General features: G+C 47.0%; 1 protein-coding gene across 10 annotated transcripts in view; it reads left to right on the forward strand.

Annotated features, from left to right (window-relative positions):
* The window catches only part of LOC136526335 (protein BREAST CANCER SUSCEPTIBILITY 2 homolog A-like), a 48016-nt gene that overhangs the window by 13237 nt on the left and 20732 nt on the right, over nucleotides 1–14047 (forward strand). For 6 of the 10 annotated variants that reach the window (XM_066519035.1, XM_066519038.1, XM_066519048.1 and 3 more), the window contains 12 exons: nucleotides 271–1147; nucleotides 1230–1270; nucleotides 1347–1474; nucleotides 1559–1701; nucleotides 2090–2212; nucleotides 2298–2534; nucleotides 2619–2700; nucleotides 2792–2842; nucleotides 2928–3003; nucleotides 3183–3294; nucleotides 3764–3835; nucleotides 12103–12303. In XM_066519035.1, coding sequence (XP_066375132.1) covers nucleotides 271–1147; nucleotides 1230–1270; nucleotides 1347–1474; nucleotides 1559–1701; nucleotides 2090–2212; nucleotides 2298–2534; nucleotides 2619–2700; nucleotides 2792–2842; nucleotides 2928–3003; nucleotides 3183–3294; nucleotides 3764–3835; nucleotides 12103–12303 — 2143 coding nt within the window. The remainder of the gene's footprint in view (nucleotides 1–270; nucleotides 1148–1229; nucleotides 1271–1346; nucleotides 1475–1558; nucleotides 1702–2089; nucleotides 2213–2297; nucleotides 2535–2618; nucleotides 2701–2791; nucleotides 2843–2927; nucleotides 3004–3182; nucleotides 3295–3763; nucleotides 3836–12102; nucleotides 12304–14047) is intronic. The other 4 variants (XM_066519052.1, XM_066519060.1, XM_066519064.1 and 1 more) reach the window with 4 other exon arrangements.

The following is a 14047-nucleotide window of genomic DNA, read 5'->3' on the forward strand; positions in this document are numbered from 1 at the left end:
ACTGTTCAGACAGTTGCATCAGCCTTATGTGTAAATAAATGAATACTGTGCAGAAGCGTACCAAATTGAAATGTATGACCAAGTTTCAAGAACATGACATGAACAATGGCTTGTTAAATCAGGTGCTGATGTGGCATAATGCTGCTGCTGCTTAAATAGTAGGAAACTAGAAATACTTGTTTCTCAAGGATGTAATGGAGAATGCTTGACCTTTAAATTTAATCTTCATTTTCCCTTTATTTATTGCTGATCTGAGTTGTTCTTTGTCAGAGCACTACAAGTTGGTTAAGACGGACAAAAAAATTGCAGCCTTTGTTCCACCTCTCAAGACAAGCCGTGCAAGAACAGTAAACGTATCTTCAACTGGTGTTTCTCGAGCTGCTACCTTATTGGGCTTGGAGGAGAATACCCTTTCAACACAATTTTTTGGACATGTGAGTGATAAGTTAGGTACGAAGATAACTGTTAAGCGGGGAAATCCAGAACACAGGCTTGATGTTGCATCTACAAGTGCAATTTCTAGTGGCACTCATAAGGGTACTTATCCAACAGAAAACCCCACACATATGGATAGACATCAGCAGTTTGGATTTTCTAAAAGTACTACCTCTGATGCTGGTGAGCATTCCATCAGGTTCAGCACTGCAGGTGGCCGATCAATGGCTATCTCTGCTGATGCACTACAACGTGCGAGAAGCCTTTTGGGTGATTCAGACTTAGTGGTTTCTCCAAATGATTCAATAGGTCACTCTTTGGCATCAGCTACAGAGAAGCTACCAAAATCAACTATTTCTCCGAAAGGAGATGTATCTAACTTATCGCATGGAACTAGAGCAATAGGATATGCTGTACCTGACGCCCCTTTGACTAAAAAAAGTGCTAATCAGTTTCATATGGGAAGGGAATATCGTCCAATCAATGAAATTCCAAAGGTCCCCAAGCCTCCCTCCAGATGTTTATCTGAAGGCAACAATGTGAGTAATGCTAAAGACAAGACCCAGTGGCACCATATGCCAGCTGGACCATTGGTTGACATCACTAACTACATGGCTACATGTTCTGGAAATACGGACCGCTTAGCAAATGGAAAGAGAATAATCGGGGGAAGAAACTCCATATCTCCATTCAAACGGCCCCGTTCTTCCAGGTCCTTCGATATACTCTCTGTCTAGCAAGTTTTAAACTCTTCTATGTCATGCTTCTGATACATCCTTGGTAAAACTGGCTAGGTTCATCATGCCAATAAAAAACAACAAACTATCTTCTGCTGGTAAGCTGATGGTGATACATAGTTAGCACATTCTCCAGATTCATTCCTACTTGATAGTCTGGACTATTTTTGACAGGAGAATCCATAGTGCCACCAATGCAGATCAGTCCCTGTAGGACAATGCTATCTGCACGTTATCCTTTCCAACATCAAAGGAAAAATTACAAAGAATATTTTGGTGGCCCTCCTTGCTTCAAATATTTGGTACAGTGTTGCGTCCTTGCATTTCATTTCCGCTGATGTGTTATTTCCTAAGTTTGTTAATTATGGATCTTTTGTTGTCAGCAGACTGAACATGTAACTGATGATGTGAAGCTCATGGATGCAAGAAGAGCTGAGAAGTTTAGGTTTCAGCATACGGATATTGGTGCAGAAGAGTTTCAGAAAATGCTGCTCACATGTGGTGCTTCATTGTCATGTGCAACTAAAGAGTAAACATCATTCTTGAATGCCATGTTCCACTATTTCATGCTGATGATACAAGATTGACCTTTACGGTTGTTTGGATTGTGGGATCAGAGAAGTGGGATTGGAATTAGGATGTGGGGTGATATAATGTTAACCTTTAATAAAAAAGAGTGAAGGCTTCTGCTCAATAACCCACTAGAAAGAAAAATCATAACTTAAAATAAGCAAGTACGATTTTAGGTAAGTTGATGTGGTGCTCTGCTTTCGCTCAATAAGTGACAGGTGATTAAAAAAATGTTTGATTGTTACCTTTCCAGTTTCATGTGTGTACTTAAGACTTTATTTGACTTGATGGTGATAAAATTTCTTCAGACATCCTGCTATCAAGTCACTTTAGTTTTCCTGTTTTAGATGGGTCAGTAACCACTATAAATGGATTGTGTGGAAGCTTGCTTCACTTGAGAGATGCTACCCAACTAGAGCTGCTGGTAAATTCTTGACGGTTGACAATGTTCTTGAGGAGCTTAAGTACCGGTGAGATGAAAGTCATGTCTTCTATTTTTCCATTTCAGTTGTATGGATGCATATGATTTTATTCATGAAATTTCATGGATTTTAGGTATGACAGAGAAGTGAATCATGGTCATCGGTCAGCAATAAAGAAAATTTTAGAAGGGAATGCTTCACCATCTTTGATGATGGTCTTGTGCATTTCAGCTATTTACTCTTGTCCTGACCAAAATAACAATAAGTTGGAGGTTAATAAGGTAGATACTAATGAAGATAACAATGACAACCAAAGCTTGTCAGCCACTAATAGAAACATGTCTGCAAATATTGAATTAACTGATGGATGGTATGTGGTTGTGTTCACCTTATTGCATTGCATTGCATTGAAACTGAATGACGCCAACAATTTCCATTGTCTGCTTCTTCACAGGTATTCACTTGATGCATCATTGGATATCACACTTTTGGAACAACTAGAGAAAAGAAAGCTTTTCGTAGGGCAGAAGCTTCGGGTAATATGATATTTTCATTTTTCAAGGGACATGGCTGTAGTTATTACAAACTTCTAACATGTTTAACCTAATATGTGTTCCATCTTGGCAGATATGGGGAGCTTCTTTATGTGGTTGGTCTGGGCCTGTGTCATTTCACGAGGTTTGCCTGATGCCTGTTCCATTAATTCTCTCTAAATAAGGAGTACCATGTAATTAAATCTCTGTTGATGACATCATATTTTCAGGTGCCTGGTATTGTCAAATTAGCTGTTCACATAAATGGCACCTATCGTGCTAGATGGAATGACACCTTAGGATTCTGTATGTGCCTGTTGTACTTAACTTTTCTTAAAGAACAATATCATCTTGTCTTGCCTGTTCTAATAGCAAAACATGTGTTCAGCTGGGGTTACCCATGAACATTTATGAGCAATTGTGACTAAATCTGCACTTCACATTCTGCTTATTTCTTATCAAAACGTTGTTCTCTTTGATCTCAGGCAAGCATGTTGGACTCCCACTGGCATTCAGGTGCATAAAAGCTTCTGGTGGTAGAGTTCCTAGGACACTGGTTGGAATCACAAGGATATATCCTGTTCTCTACCGGGAAAGGTATATGACTGGATTTAAACTAAATTCATCACATCTGTCAGAAAGAAAAAAGATCTAGGATCAGATACACACATACTTGTGGAATCTCTAGGGCCTGTTTGGATCCTTTTATTTTAGAGGAACTGAGTCTACTTTATGGACTAGGCTATTTAGCTTGGAATTTGATATTCCACAACTTTCCAAAGTTTAGATATAAGCCTGCCTTAAATCATGGGGTGAGAGATTGAAATTGATTACATAGATCCCCATGCTATGTTTCTTCTCTACAACTTATAGCACGCTTTTCGGCTCACTCCCTTGTAGTAGAAGTGCAGCACATAAGTACCTCCCCCATGTGGCCAACAGTAGTATACAAGTATATTCTGTATGTGACCATATTAATTTAATTTATCTGTGCCTAAATTGTGTATTAGAATGGATTTCAATACCAAGGATTCAAACAGGGCTAATGGTTAATTGTGTATGTCAGGTTGCCTGATGGTCGTTCTGTTGTGAGATCTGAAAGGATGGAAAGAAAGGCGCTGGAACTATACCACCAGAGGTACTTAGTTATGTGACTAGTGAACAATACAAATGAATGCACTGAACAGTCACAACTCCTAGCAGAAGTAGATAAACTATTAAACTATTGAAGCACCATTGCAATCTCTCATACATGTGCAGAATGTGAATTAATAAATCTGACATGACTATTTTTGCTTGGCATGTTTTGCTGATTGGGGCTTATGATGTTTATATTATCTATATGTACTAATTGTTGGCCCTCGATCTCCCTGCACAGGTGAGCAGCAAGCTCACCTACACTCGCGCAAACTCACATGGCTGTAGGATGAAGAAAGGGTGAGCACAGAACACACACACACAAGGAAAGTGCTGCTGCACTTTCCTGAATGCTGCTGCAGCTGCACGCTGGTGCTGCTGCTGTGCTCTTGAGAACAGAATACTCACTCACAGGACACCCTGCAGGTGTAGCAAAACTGAACTAAATATCACATTATCATGGCTGCAATTATATACACAGAGGTAGCTAGTGGAGGTTGACTGCTGTAGCAGTCAAGTCTAGTCTAGTCTACAGTCCTACCTGGCTGCTAGGAACTTGCTAGGAAGTTGCTCTGCAGTTGCAAGGAAGTTGCACTGCAGTAGCAAGGAAATTACACTGCCTGTGCTTGCAGCCAGCAGTGGACAGCAAGGTTTTGACCTATTGTCAACCTTCTGTCCAAATCAAGGGCAGCAGCAGATTATCTGAAAAATCTTCCCCTAATCCTGCTGCTAACCCAAAGCCTTGATCTCACCCATGCCAATCTTCTTATTCAGCCGAGTGCCGAAGGCGCCCGAGTGACTTGGTGAGGATGTCAGCAAGCTGTCGGCCGGTTTCGACGAACTTGATGACAATCTGTCCTCCATCGACACGATCCTGAAGGAAATGATACTTCACGTCGATGTGCTTGCTCCTGTCATGGAGGACAGGGTTCTTGGCGAGGGCAATGGCGGGCTGATTGTCCACCATCAGGGCTGGCGGATGAGCTTCCTCGCCAATCAGCTCGCCCAGTAGCTAGCACAGCCAGACCGCCTGGCACGCCGCTGTGGCCGCTGCCATGTACTCAGTCTCGTACGTATACAGCGCCACCACCTTCTGCTTCAACGATTGCCATGAATTTGGGGCTGATCCAAGGAAGACGAGCACGCCGGAGGTGCTCCGCCGCCCATCAATGTCGCCCGCCATGTTTGCATCGCTGAAAACTGTGAGCTGCAGCCCACCTTCGTCGTTGCGCCTGTGGAGTGCTTCGCTGAAGACTGTGAGCTGTAGCCCACCTCCGTTTCCGGTCTTGGGGAAGACTGATCCTCTGATCCACCGTCCCCTTGATGTAACGCAGTAGCCGCTTCACTGCAATCCAATGATCCTCGCGGGGATCCTCCATGAACCGACTGACATACCTGACTGCGAACGTGATGTCTGGCGGAGTATGCGTCAAATAGCGCAGCCCGGCGACGATGCTCCCTAGCGCGTCGCGTCCACCTTTGCCGCGGTGCTGTCCTTCGACAGCTTGAGCCGCTCCTCCATTGAAGTCGCGCACGACTTGCAATCAGCCATGCCACTGCGCTCTAGCAACTTCTTCGCATCGGCGCGCTGGCCCAAGGAATTGGAGTCGCTCCCCTGCTTCACCTATGCCGAGGTAGTAGAGAGCTGGCCGAGATCGCTCATGTGGAACCGAGCCGCCATCTCGCGCTTGAAGCCGTCGATGTCGTCCACGCGCGCTCCGGTGACGATCAAGTCGTCCACATACACGTCGACGACGAGCTCCTTGTTGCGTGCGCTTGGGTTCGCACGCTGCGTAACATAACACGCGCTCTACACGTGGCGACGGGGAAAGGAGGAGCTCATCGTTGGCGTGTATGTGGACGACTTGATCATCACCTGAGATCGCTCATGCGGACGACATTGTAGACCCATTTGAGCCTGATCGGACGACAGCCTGATCGGAGGTGGATCAACGAGCTCTCAAGTCCCGTTCTCTTCGATTGTCTTCATCTCCTCCAGCATCACCCGCCTACAGTTTGCAAACGTGGGCGGCTCCTCCACACTCACCAGGAGCAGCTCCTGATCGCCGAGCAGTTTGCTCGCTAGGCTTGGTGTAGCCAACTCCCCGACGAGGTTGTCCACCCTGCGAAAACGCACCTCCTCGCCGTCGTGGAAGGCGTCCACGTACTCATCGATGTCGCTTGGAGGGGAGGCGAACTCGGCCGGCGTCGCTGGAGGTATCCCCTGTTCTGCCGTAGCAGGGGACTGTGGTGGAGGCATGTGCGCGACAGTTGGTGTAGTTTGCTCGCCCGCGCCCGCCATGGCTGGACTTGGCGGCTCAACCGGCGCCGCCACAACTGTTGGACTTGGGGCGTCCACAGCTGGCTCCTATGCTCCCGCATCTCTACCTCCGTGGATCACCAAGTGCTCAATGATGAACGTCCCACTGATGCCACGGGCTTCCCCAGTGCTTGTATTCTCCCAATCCCAGGTTGCCATTTCGTTGAACACCATGTCCCACGAGACGACCACCTTGCCTTCTCTCGGATCATATAGCCGGTAGGCCTTGCTGCCCTCCTCGTAGCGCAGGACTCCTATCCTCAAGCTTGGTGAGGTTCAGCTTCGTCTTCTTGACGTGGCCAATGCACCCAAACGTCCTGAGGAAGAAGTCAGGCTCCCTCCTGAACCAAGCCTCAAACGGTGCCATGCCCTTCAGGGCCTTCGTGGGTGCACGGTTGAGAATGAACACCGCCGTGCTTACCGTTTCTCCCCAGAAGTCTGCTGGCATGCCCTTTGCCTTCAGCATTGATCGAGCAATGCCCACCACCGTCTGGTTCCGCCACTCCACCACGCCGTTCTGTTGCAGCGAATATGGCGCGATGTGGTGGCGCACCACCCCTTGGTCCGCGCAGTACGCAGCGAACTCCACTGAGGTGAACTCATCGCCACGATCTGTCCTCAGCATGCACAGCTTCTTCCCTGACTCTGCCTCAGCCCGTGCCTGGAACTTCTTGATTGTCACCGCTGCCTTGTCCTTGTTCATCAGGAGCTACAGCCACATGTAGCGTCTGCAGTTCTCCATGAGCAGCAAGTAGCGCCGCCCGCCATGCGTGGCCGGCGTGATAGGCCCGCGGAGGTCGCCATGGATGAGCTCTAGCACGTTCCCCGCGCGATACTTGGCCGCCTTTGGAAATGTCTGTTTTCTCTGCTTCCCTGCCAGGAAGCTGTCACACAGCTCGACGGTGTGCTTGATGTGGGGCAGCCCACCCACCATCTTCTCCAGCCGACCAAGCGCGTCGAAGCTAAGATGGCCGAACCGTGCATGCCACAACCACCACTCCTCGGTGTGCCGTGCCGCCGGTTCCGGAAGAGCTGCACCTTGGCGAGTAGCCTTTGCTCCCGGTCCTGAATCCTTAGGATCCCGCTCTTGACCAGCACCATGCACCCGTGCTCGTCCAGCTGTCCGATGCTGACGATGCTCGAATGCAGCAGTGCGCGGTGCTCCCCATTTTGGCATTAGAAGTTGATGGTGCCATGACCTCGAATCTCCACCTTTGAGTCGTCACCGAACTTCACTGACCCCGTCACGCTATTGTCGAGCTCAGAGAAGGCATCCCTGGAGCCGGTCATGTGGTTGCGGGCGTCGGAGTTCAGGTACTGTTACAGAACCGTCCTAATTTATAAGAGCACAAGTACAATAGCAATCACCGAAGCGATCAAACTATCATACTTGAGCCCATATAAACTCGGTAGTCCGATGAAATCACGAAGGATCTCAAACCAACCTAACATAGAAGCCAAGATCGTACATGATTCAACATAACAAGTCATATGTTACATCACAGTTTACAAATGGTTCACAAGTATCTCACATACATCGGAGTTCACATAGTTATTACAAACCAAGTTCAAATAGCGGAAGTAAAGTAGTTTGACATCAATATCATACTTAGTTCAAATACATGCCAGTACCACGGTCGTTTCTAGCAAAAGCATAACAGAGAGGATAACTTAGGAGTACCTTGCCCCATGGTTTAGTCCTCATTCACGGCAGGATAAAGGCATACCCATGATACATCATATTTTCTGCAACAAGAGGGAATAAACCCTGAGCACGATAATGTACTCAGCTAGACTTACCAGTCGTAAACCAGAAATAATATGACACCAAGGAGTACGCACGGCTTTATCGGTGGAGTTAGCTTGACAACACGTTTTGCATAAAAGCTTAAGTAACATAACTTGGAGATTTAATATCTTTAGCATCAAATTGAATACTTATTCAATTAAGCATCTCTAGATTAGCACATGTCCTAGAGCAATCACTTAATTAAGCTAACAAGCATCAGTAACGATATCCGATGTATTAATTTGAGCATCATCATAACCATCAAGTTCCTCAATTAATGATATGTTGCTGCTGCTTGGTTAAGTTTTCACTATTCGGGCGAGACGGCGACTCGAATCGATTCCAACTAGCTGGGGAGTTATTCCTAATACAAACCCTATACTTCCCCCGTCGGGGTCGCAGTCGGGTCACCTTAGGTACAACTCAGGTACAGTCGCGGATCCGATTAGCGCCTGCACCTGCCAGGAAGTTCAGGCTCGGCCTGCCCTTTGACTCACGCCACTGGCTCACCGTACACCCTTACTTCCTCCAGTGTGCTTATTTTCACTTACCGGATCTCGGCCTGAGTTGAGCTACTCGGCTTCACGGTCGGAACGGCTTATCCGGCCAACTAAGTGCTAAGCATGCGTTCAACATGACATGAGGACGTACAACGAATCGGCCCTTAACCAACACAGACGGGGATAAATAGGCACAAAGACCTCCATGTCTTGTTGCTTTCTCTATCACAATCTCGTCCGGTATCTTTTTATTCATCAACACATTGTTATTTCCACGATAGCAATTATAGCCAACCGTGACCAGATATCTGCCTATATCTTGCAGGTGATAGGAAATCACCCGACTTCTACCGGACTAAGCATGGCTAAGCATATATTCGATCCTGGACCTACATAGAATTCAAGATATATTTGTCTGGACAAGGAAAGTATATGCAGCAAGTGGTTCCAATCAACCCTTAGTACTTAATGCATGAACAAAAAAGGACTCAAGTTGATATTTAGAAAACATAGAAGACGTAGATTGCTCCGGGGTTTGCCTTTCAGAAATGAGGAAGGTTGGTGATCAGGACACTCAGGAAGATCTTCCACGTTGACTCCTCTTTCTGCCTGTACCTCCTGCTACTGGACTGCCTGCTGTTCCTCCTGATGCTCGGGTTCGAACTCGAATAGCGTTACTCCTTCGGGGAATCTATTGCATGCATATGCACAAATGAGTATCATGAATGCATAAGAGATGAGATGACATGATGAAGTGTATACGCATGAGCATGGTTATCCGCAAGATGTACGATAAGTTTAACATTCAGTTGACCAAGTAGATGTATAACTTTCTTCTAGTTGATCTTTACTGAGTAGGTGTAAATATCTCTTCTATAATAAAAGAAAAATACACTCACCAAGTCCTATTAACCTAAGATAAAGTTGTTCATCATTAGTAAGAGGCTTAGAACCTGCAGCTAACAACTAATCTCAATTAGCCTAAGCATCTACACAAGCATCACATAAGACAAACAATTACAATTTGACTTAGCATTTCCTGTACTGTAAATAGCACCTACTTATTTTAGCCATATCTAGAGTTCTACTCAACCAAATACTATGATCTTGGACTTTCTGGAAAGCTTATCAAACTGCCTACAACTTTCTTATAGTCATCTCAAGATGATTTAACGGCTATAAAGGTCAAACAAAGCAATTTCTCAGATCTGTCCAGAAATTCCAGAGAATAAGGATTTCTGGAGACCAACTTCCAACAGCTATAACACTCAAACCATTTAGCCTATTGTCATGAAAATTTGACACAAGTAAGATAAGTAAGTTATCTACAACTTTGTTAATGACAAGATTCACAGCAAACATTATTTTAAACATGCAATTTACTTAACAACAAAAACTGTCCAAAACAGTCACTATAATTGAATTATAGAGCAATTAATATTTTACTGCATACAAGCAATCAAATCTGGGCGCAATCAATGGTACCAACAGTTCATAGACATTATATACACTTTAGAAAACATAGTGGTCAAGCCCAAATAAATTATTTAAATGTCTTTATTAATTTATTTGGACACTAAGGTGAAGTAAGGAACATATATCAAAAGTGCACAGTAAATTCTGAGAAAATTACAGTAGCTCATATATACTCCCAATAGGCTACTGTATAAATTTCATGCCAACTGAACAAGTATATCATCCTCTATAAAAATGACAAGGTAGATAGGCTTATTCTAGTGAAAATTGTTTGACCTAGTGAGAAATGTTAAACAACAGATTTTATATTTTTCTTAACCTTATCTTAGCACAATAACACTGTACAAAAAAAATTTGTATGACCATATGTTACCTATTTTTATTCTAATGAATTTCACCAGAAATCACCATTTATTTAGGGTTAAATAGAAAGACCCTATTCAAAATAGATTTACTGTGAGTTTATCATTTTTCCTAGCTAGAGCATGTTAATACAAACTCAACAAAATTGAAATCATATTTTTATCACTTCCCTAACTCAAGATATGCATTTTACAAGATTTAAACTAAGTGAAAAGCACTTTATTTGCCCAATTTAATTTCCCCAAGAAACATGCCAGAAAATGTGCATTTTATATTTTTAATAAATACTACACTTCCTAAGGAAGCTAACAAAATTGGAATCACTCAAATTAAATATAACCCTATCTCCAGATATGAATTTTTGAAAGATGTATTCAAATCTGTGAAATAAATAAGAAAAATCAAAGAACACATAGACTGACAGATGGGGTCCGCGTCAAATCTGTGAAATAAATAAGAAAAATCAAAGAACACACAGACTGACATATGGGGCACGCTCGTTAGTGAGACCAGCGCAGGGCACGACATTTGACAAGCGAGAACTCGCCGACGGCGAGGTCTTCGACGAAACCCCGGCCATCATCGTGTTCCTCTTGTCAATCCGCACATGGCGGGCATGGCGGGAGCGGCGGTGCATTCCCGCGTGACGCTACGGTAGCATCTACTCTAGCTCCGGCCTGAGCAGCAGGGACCTAAGGCAACTACGGACCGGAAGATAGGAAGGCGGGAGATACAGTGGAGCGGCCTGGCCACGGCGAGCCGAGAGCGCGGTGGCGCTCCGGTGGCAACAGCGGCGACGACGAAGCGGAAAGCCGCTTTACCTCGGTTCGAAGGGTGGCGCTGGTGGCTCGAGGAGGTGGGGGTGATGGTGGAGCAGCTGTGGCCGAGAGGAATTGACCGATGGAGCTGCAACGGTGCCGAGCGAGCTCGGCTCCGCTCTAGCTGGGCACGGCGAGAAAGAGAGTGCAAGTGAGAGCGAGTGGGAGGGAGCAGCAGGGGCGCTGTCCTCTTGTTCGCGCGCTGGCCCGACCATCCCGGCCGTCGTCGGCGTACGACCACCACATGGCGGCCGCGGTCTGGCGCGGTCGGCCACTGACACCGCGCGCGTTCGCGGTCATCATAGCCCGGCGTGCACGTCTGACAGAGCAACTTTGTTACCATGTAACTCCTAATCCGTGGCGATTCAGTGCAAGGTGTGAACAAATCTTGTAGAACTATGTAAGGGCTACAAGATTACTTTAGAAATCATCTTCTAAGTCGCAATGGTTTGGAAGTTACATCACCTCAAAGTCAGGTATGTTGAAACTGTAATCAGCTCCAACACTTAGAATTTTTTTTCAAAGTCCAAAACAGTATTTTCTTTCTACTTGTGAGCTGTTCTTGGGCATGCTATGCATTGAATTAGGTCTTGCTCCAAAAAAGAAAGTTGTTACTCTAGTCAAGTACTACAACTTTGCTTAAGGGTGCACTGCCATGCAAGCACTCTAAAGTATAGTTCAACTTTGGTCAAACTAGTAATTTGAAAATTGGAGTTTCTAGAATAACTATGACTTGGGGGCTATTTTGGTCCATCTGATGAATGCCAAACTTGTTCCATGTACCATCCTAAACATGTTAAGGTGTTTCTATGGCCCCACAAGCATTTCATACATTGGTCACACACAATGGCAAGCATATACATGCATATAGCTATCATCACATGTAACAAAAGTAAGGTGATTGAGATAACACTTCATATGCTTATGCTCATGGATGCTCAAATGATGCTCATGCTTATGAATGCAAGTGCCCAATGCATGCTTAACACTAGGGTGTTACAGGTACCACCTCTGCTCCACGGCGCCGCCCACTCGTCCTAGGTGGACTTGGGCGCGCGACTCGTCGAGATGGATGGCTTGTGGTGCCGTCTCCTGCTCTGCAACTGCGTCCACCTCCTCTGCCTCCAACTCTGGCTCGACGTCGTGCAGCGCACAGAACGTCGCCATTAGGAGAGTTGGCTCGTCGTCGTCCACCTACGCCAGGTGAACCACGGACTTCTCCTTCTGGTTCGGACACACCTTGGCCCAGTGGCCAGTTTTCCCGCAGCGCCATCAGGCGTTGGGGTCGACTTCCTTCTTTTTCTTCTACGGGGCCTTGCCATGGCGTTTGCCGTCGCCACCGCGGCTGGAGGAGCCTTCCGCGTACCGCCTCTCCTTCATCCTGGCAGCCCACTTCTCCTCGGGCAACTTGTCGCTGTCCGTTGTCGCCGTCATCTCTTTGCGCTCGTCCACCGCCCGCAAGCGCCCAGTCAAGTCCTCAATGGTGAGGATCGATAGGTCTAGCAAATGGAGAGAGCGATCTGGGTGTATTTGGACAGCACAACGCGCAGGTACTTGGAGACTGCCTCCTCGTTGTTGATGGTGATGTTGTGCACCACCAGCTGGCTGACGAGCGACTGCAATCGGAGTTAGAAATCCTCCACTGCCTCACCATCGCGGAACTTGAGGTTGTCGTACTCCCGCCGCAGCTGTTGTGCCTTCGCCTTCTTTGCGTGATCAGAACCGATGCGTCCCAAGCCTCCTTGGCGGTCTTCTTCGTCCCTAGCGACTCCTGATACTCCTGCGGCATGGAAGCTAGGATTGCCTCCATCGCCAAGCAATCCTCCTCTTCATCCTCGGTGCCCTGGTCAATCGCCTTCCAGAGCCGTCGGCAAAGTTCAAGAAGGCGCTAGGCGGTTTCTAGGCGACGACCCACGCCTAGAGCCTAGGCTAGCCTAGTCGTTTCAAGGCGTTTTAATTTTTATACATATATATACGTATATTACCTTAAATTAGCTTAAGTAAAAGAAATAAGAGATTATTAAGTAAAAGAAATAAGAGACATGTGGACCTAAAGTTTGAAGAAAGGCCAATCAAAAAGGCCCAGCCCACCTTATCCACCCCTTCCACCTTATCCATCCACAGTCTCCTCTCCCAGCCACACAAACTGCCACACTCTGCCTTCTCTGCCTCCCTTCCCTGCCGGTGTCGTGTGCCTTCTCCCTCTTCCGACGCGCGCCGTCCGTCTCTGCTTCCCTCCTCCGGTGATGCGCGGCTCCTCCCTCCTCCGACACCGCCCGCACCTCTTGGTTGCGCCTGTCGTCTCCGCGGCCGCGCGGCCGCCGTCTCCGTTGCCATCCGTCCTCACAACTGCGCCCGCCCGCCTTCCAGCCAGTCGTGCCCCAGCCTCCGCTCGTCGCCTGTCGCCTCCTAGCCGCGCTGACGGCTGCCCTCCTCCCGGTCGCGCCTATCCTCCGACTACCCCCTTAGGCAAGGCGGCACCCCTCCGCCTAGCGCGTAAGCGCGCCTAGTAGCGCCTTTTTGAACATTGGCCGTCGGGCTCTGAGCTTGACCTTCATGGTCACCGCCCACTCGCCGTAGTTCGTGCGGGTTAGGACCTGCCAGTTAGCCCTGCTAACCACCCGCACGGTCCGCACGATGACCTCCTGGCATGGCTGGGCAGCCACGGCATCTCCATCGCCGGTGCCCACCTCTGAGCCATCCTCGCTTGCCATTGCCGGTGATCAGCCGCGCAAATGGACAGCCTAGTTCTAATACAACTTGTTGGCCCTCGATCTCCCTGCACAGGTGAGCAGCAAGCTCACCTACACTCACACAAACTCACACGGCTGCAGGGTGAAGAAAGGGTGAGCACAGAACACACACACACAAGGTAAGTGCTGCTGCACTTTCCTGAATGCTGCTGCAGCTGTACGCTGGTGCTGGTGCTGCGCTCTTGAGAACAGAA

This window comes from Miscanthus floridulus, chromosome 2 (assembly GCF_019320115.1).
Source record: "Miscanthus floridulus cultivar M001 chromosome 2, ASM1932011v1, whole genome shotgun sequence".
Classification (NCBI taxonomy): domain Eukaryota; kingdom Viridiplantae; phylum Streptophyta; class Magnoliopsida; order Poales; family Poaceae; genus Miscanthus; species Miscanthus floridulus.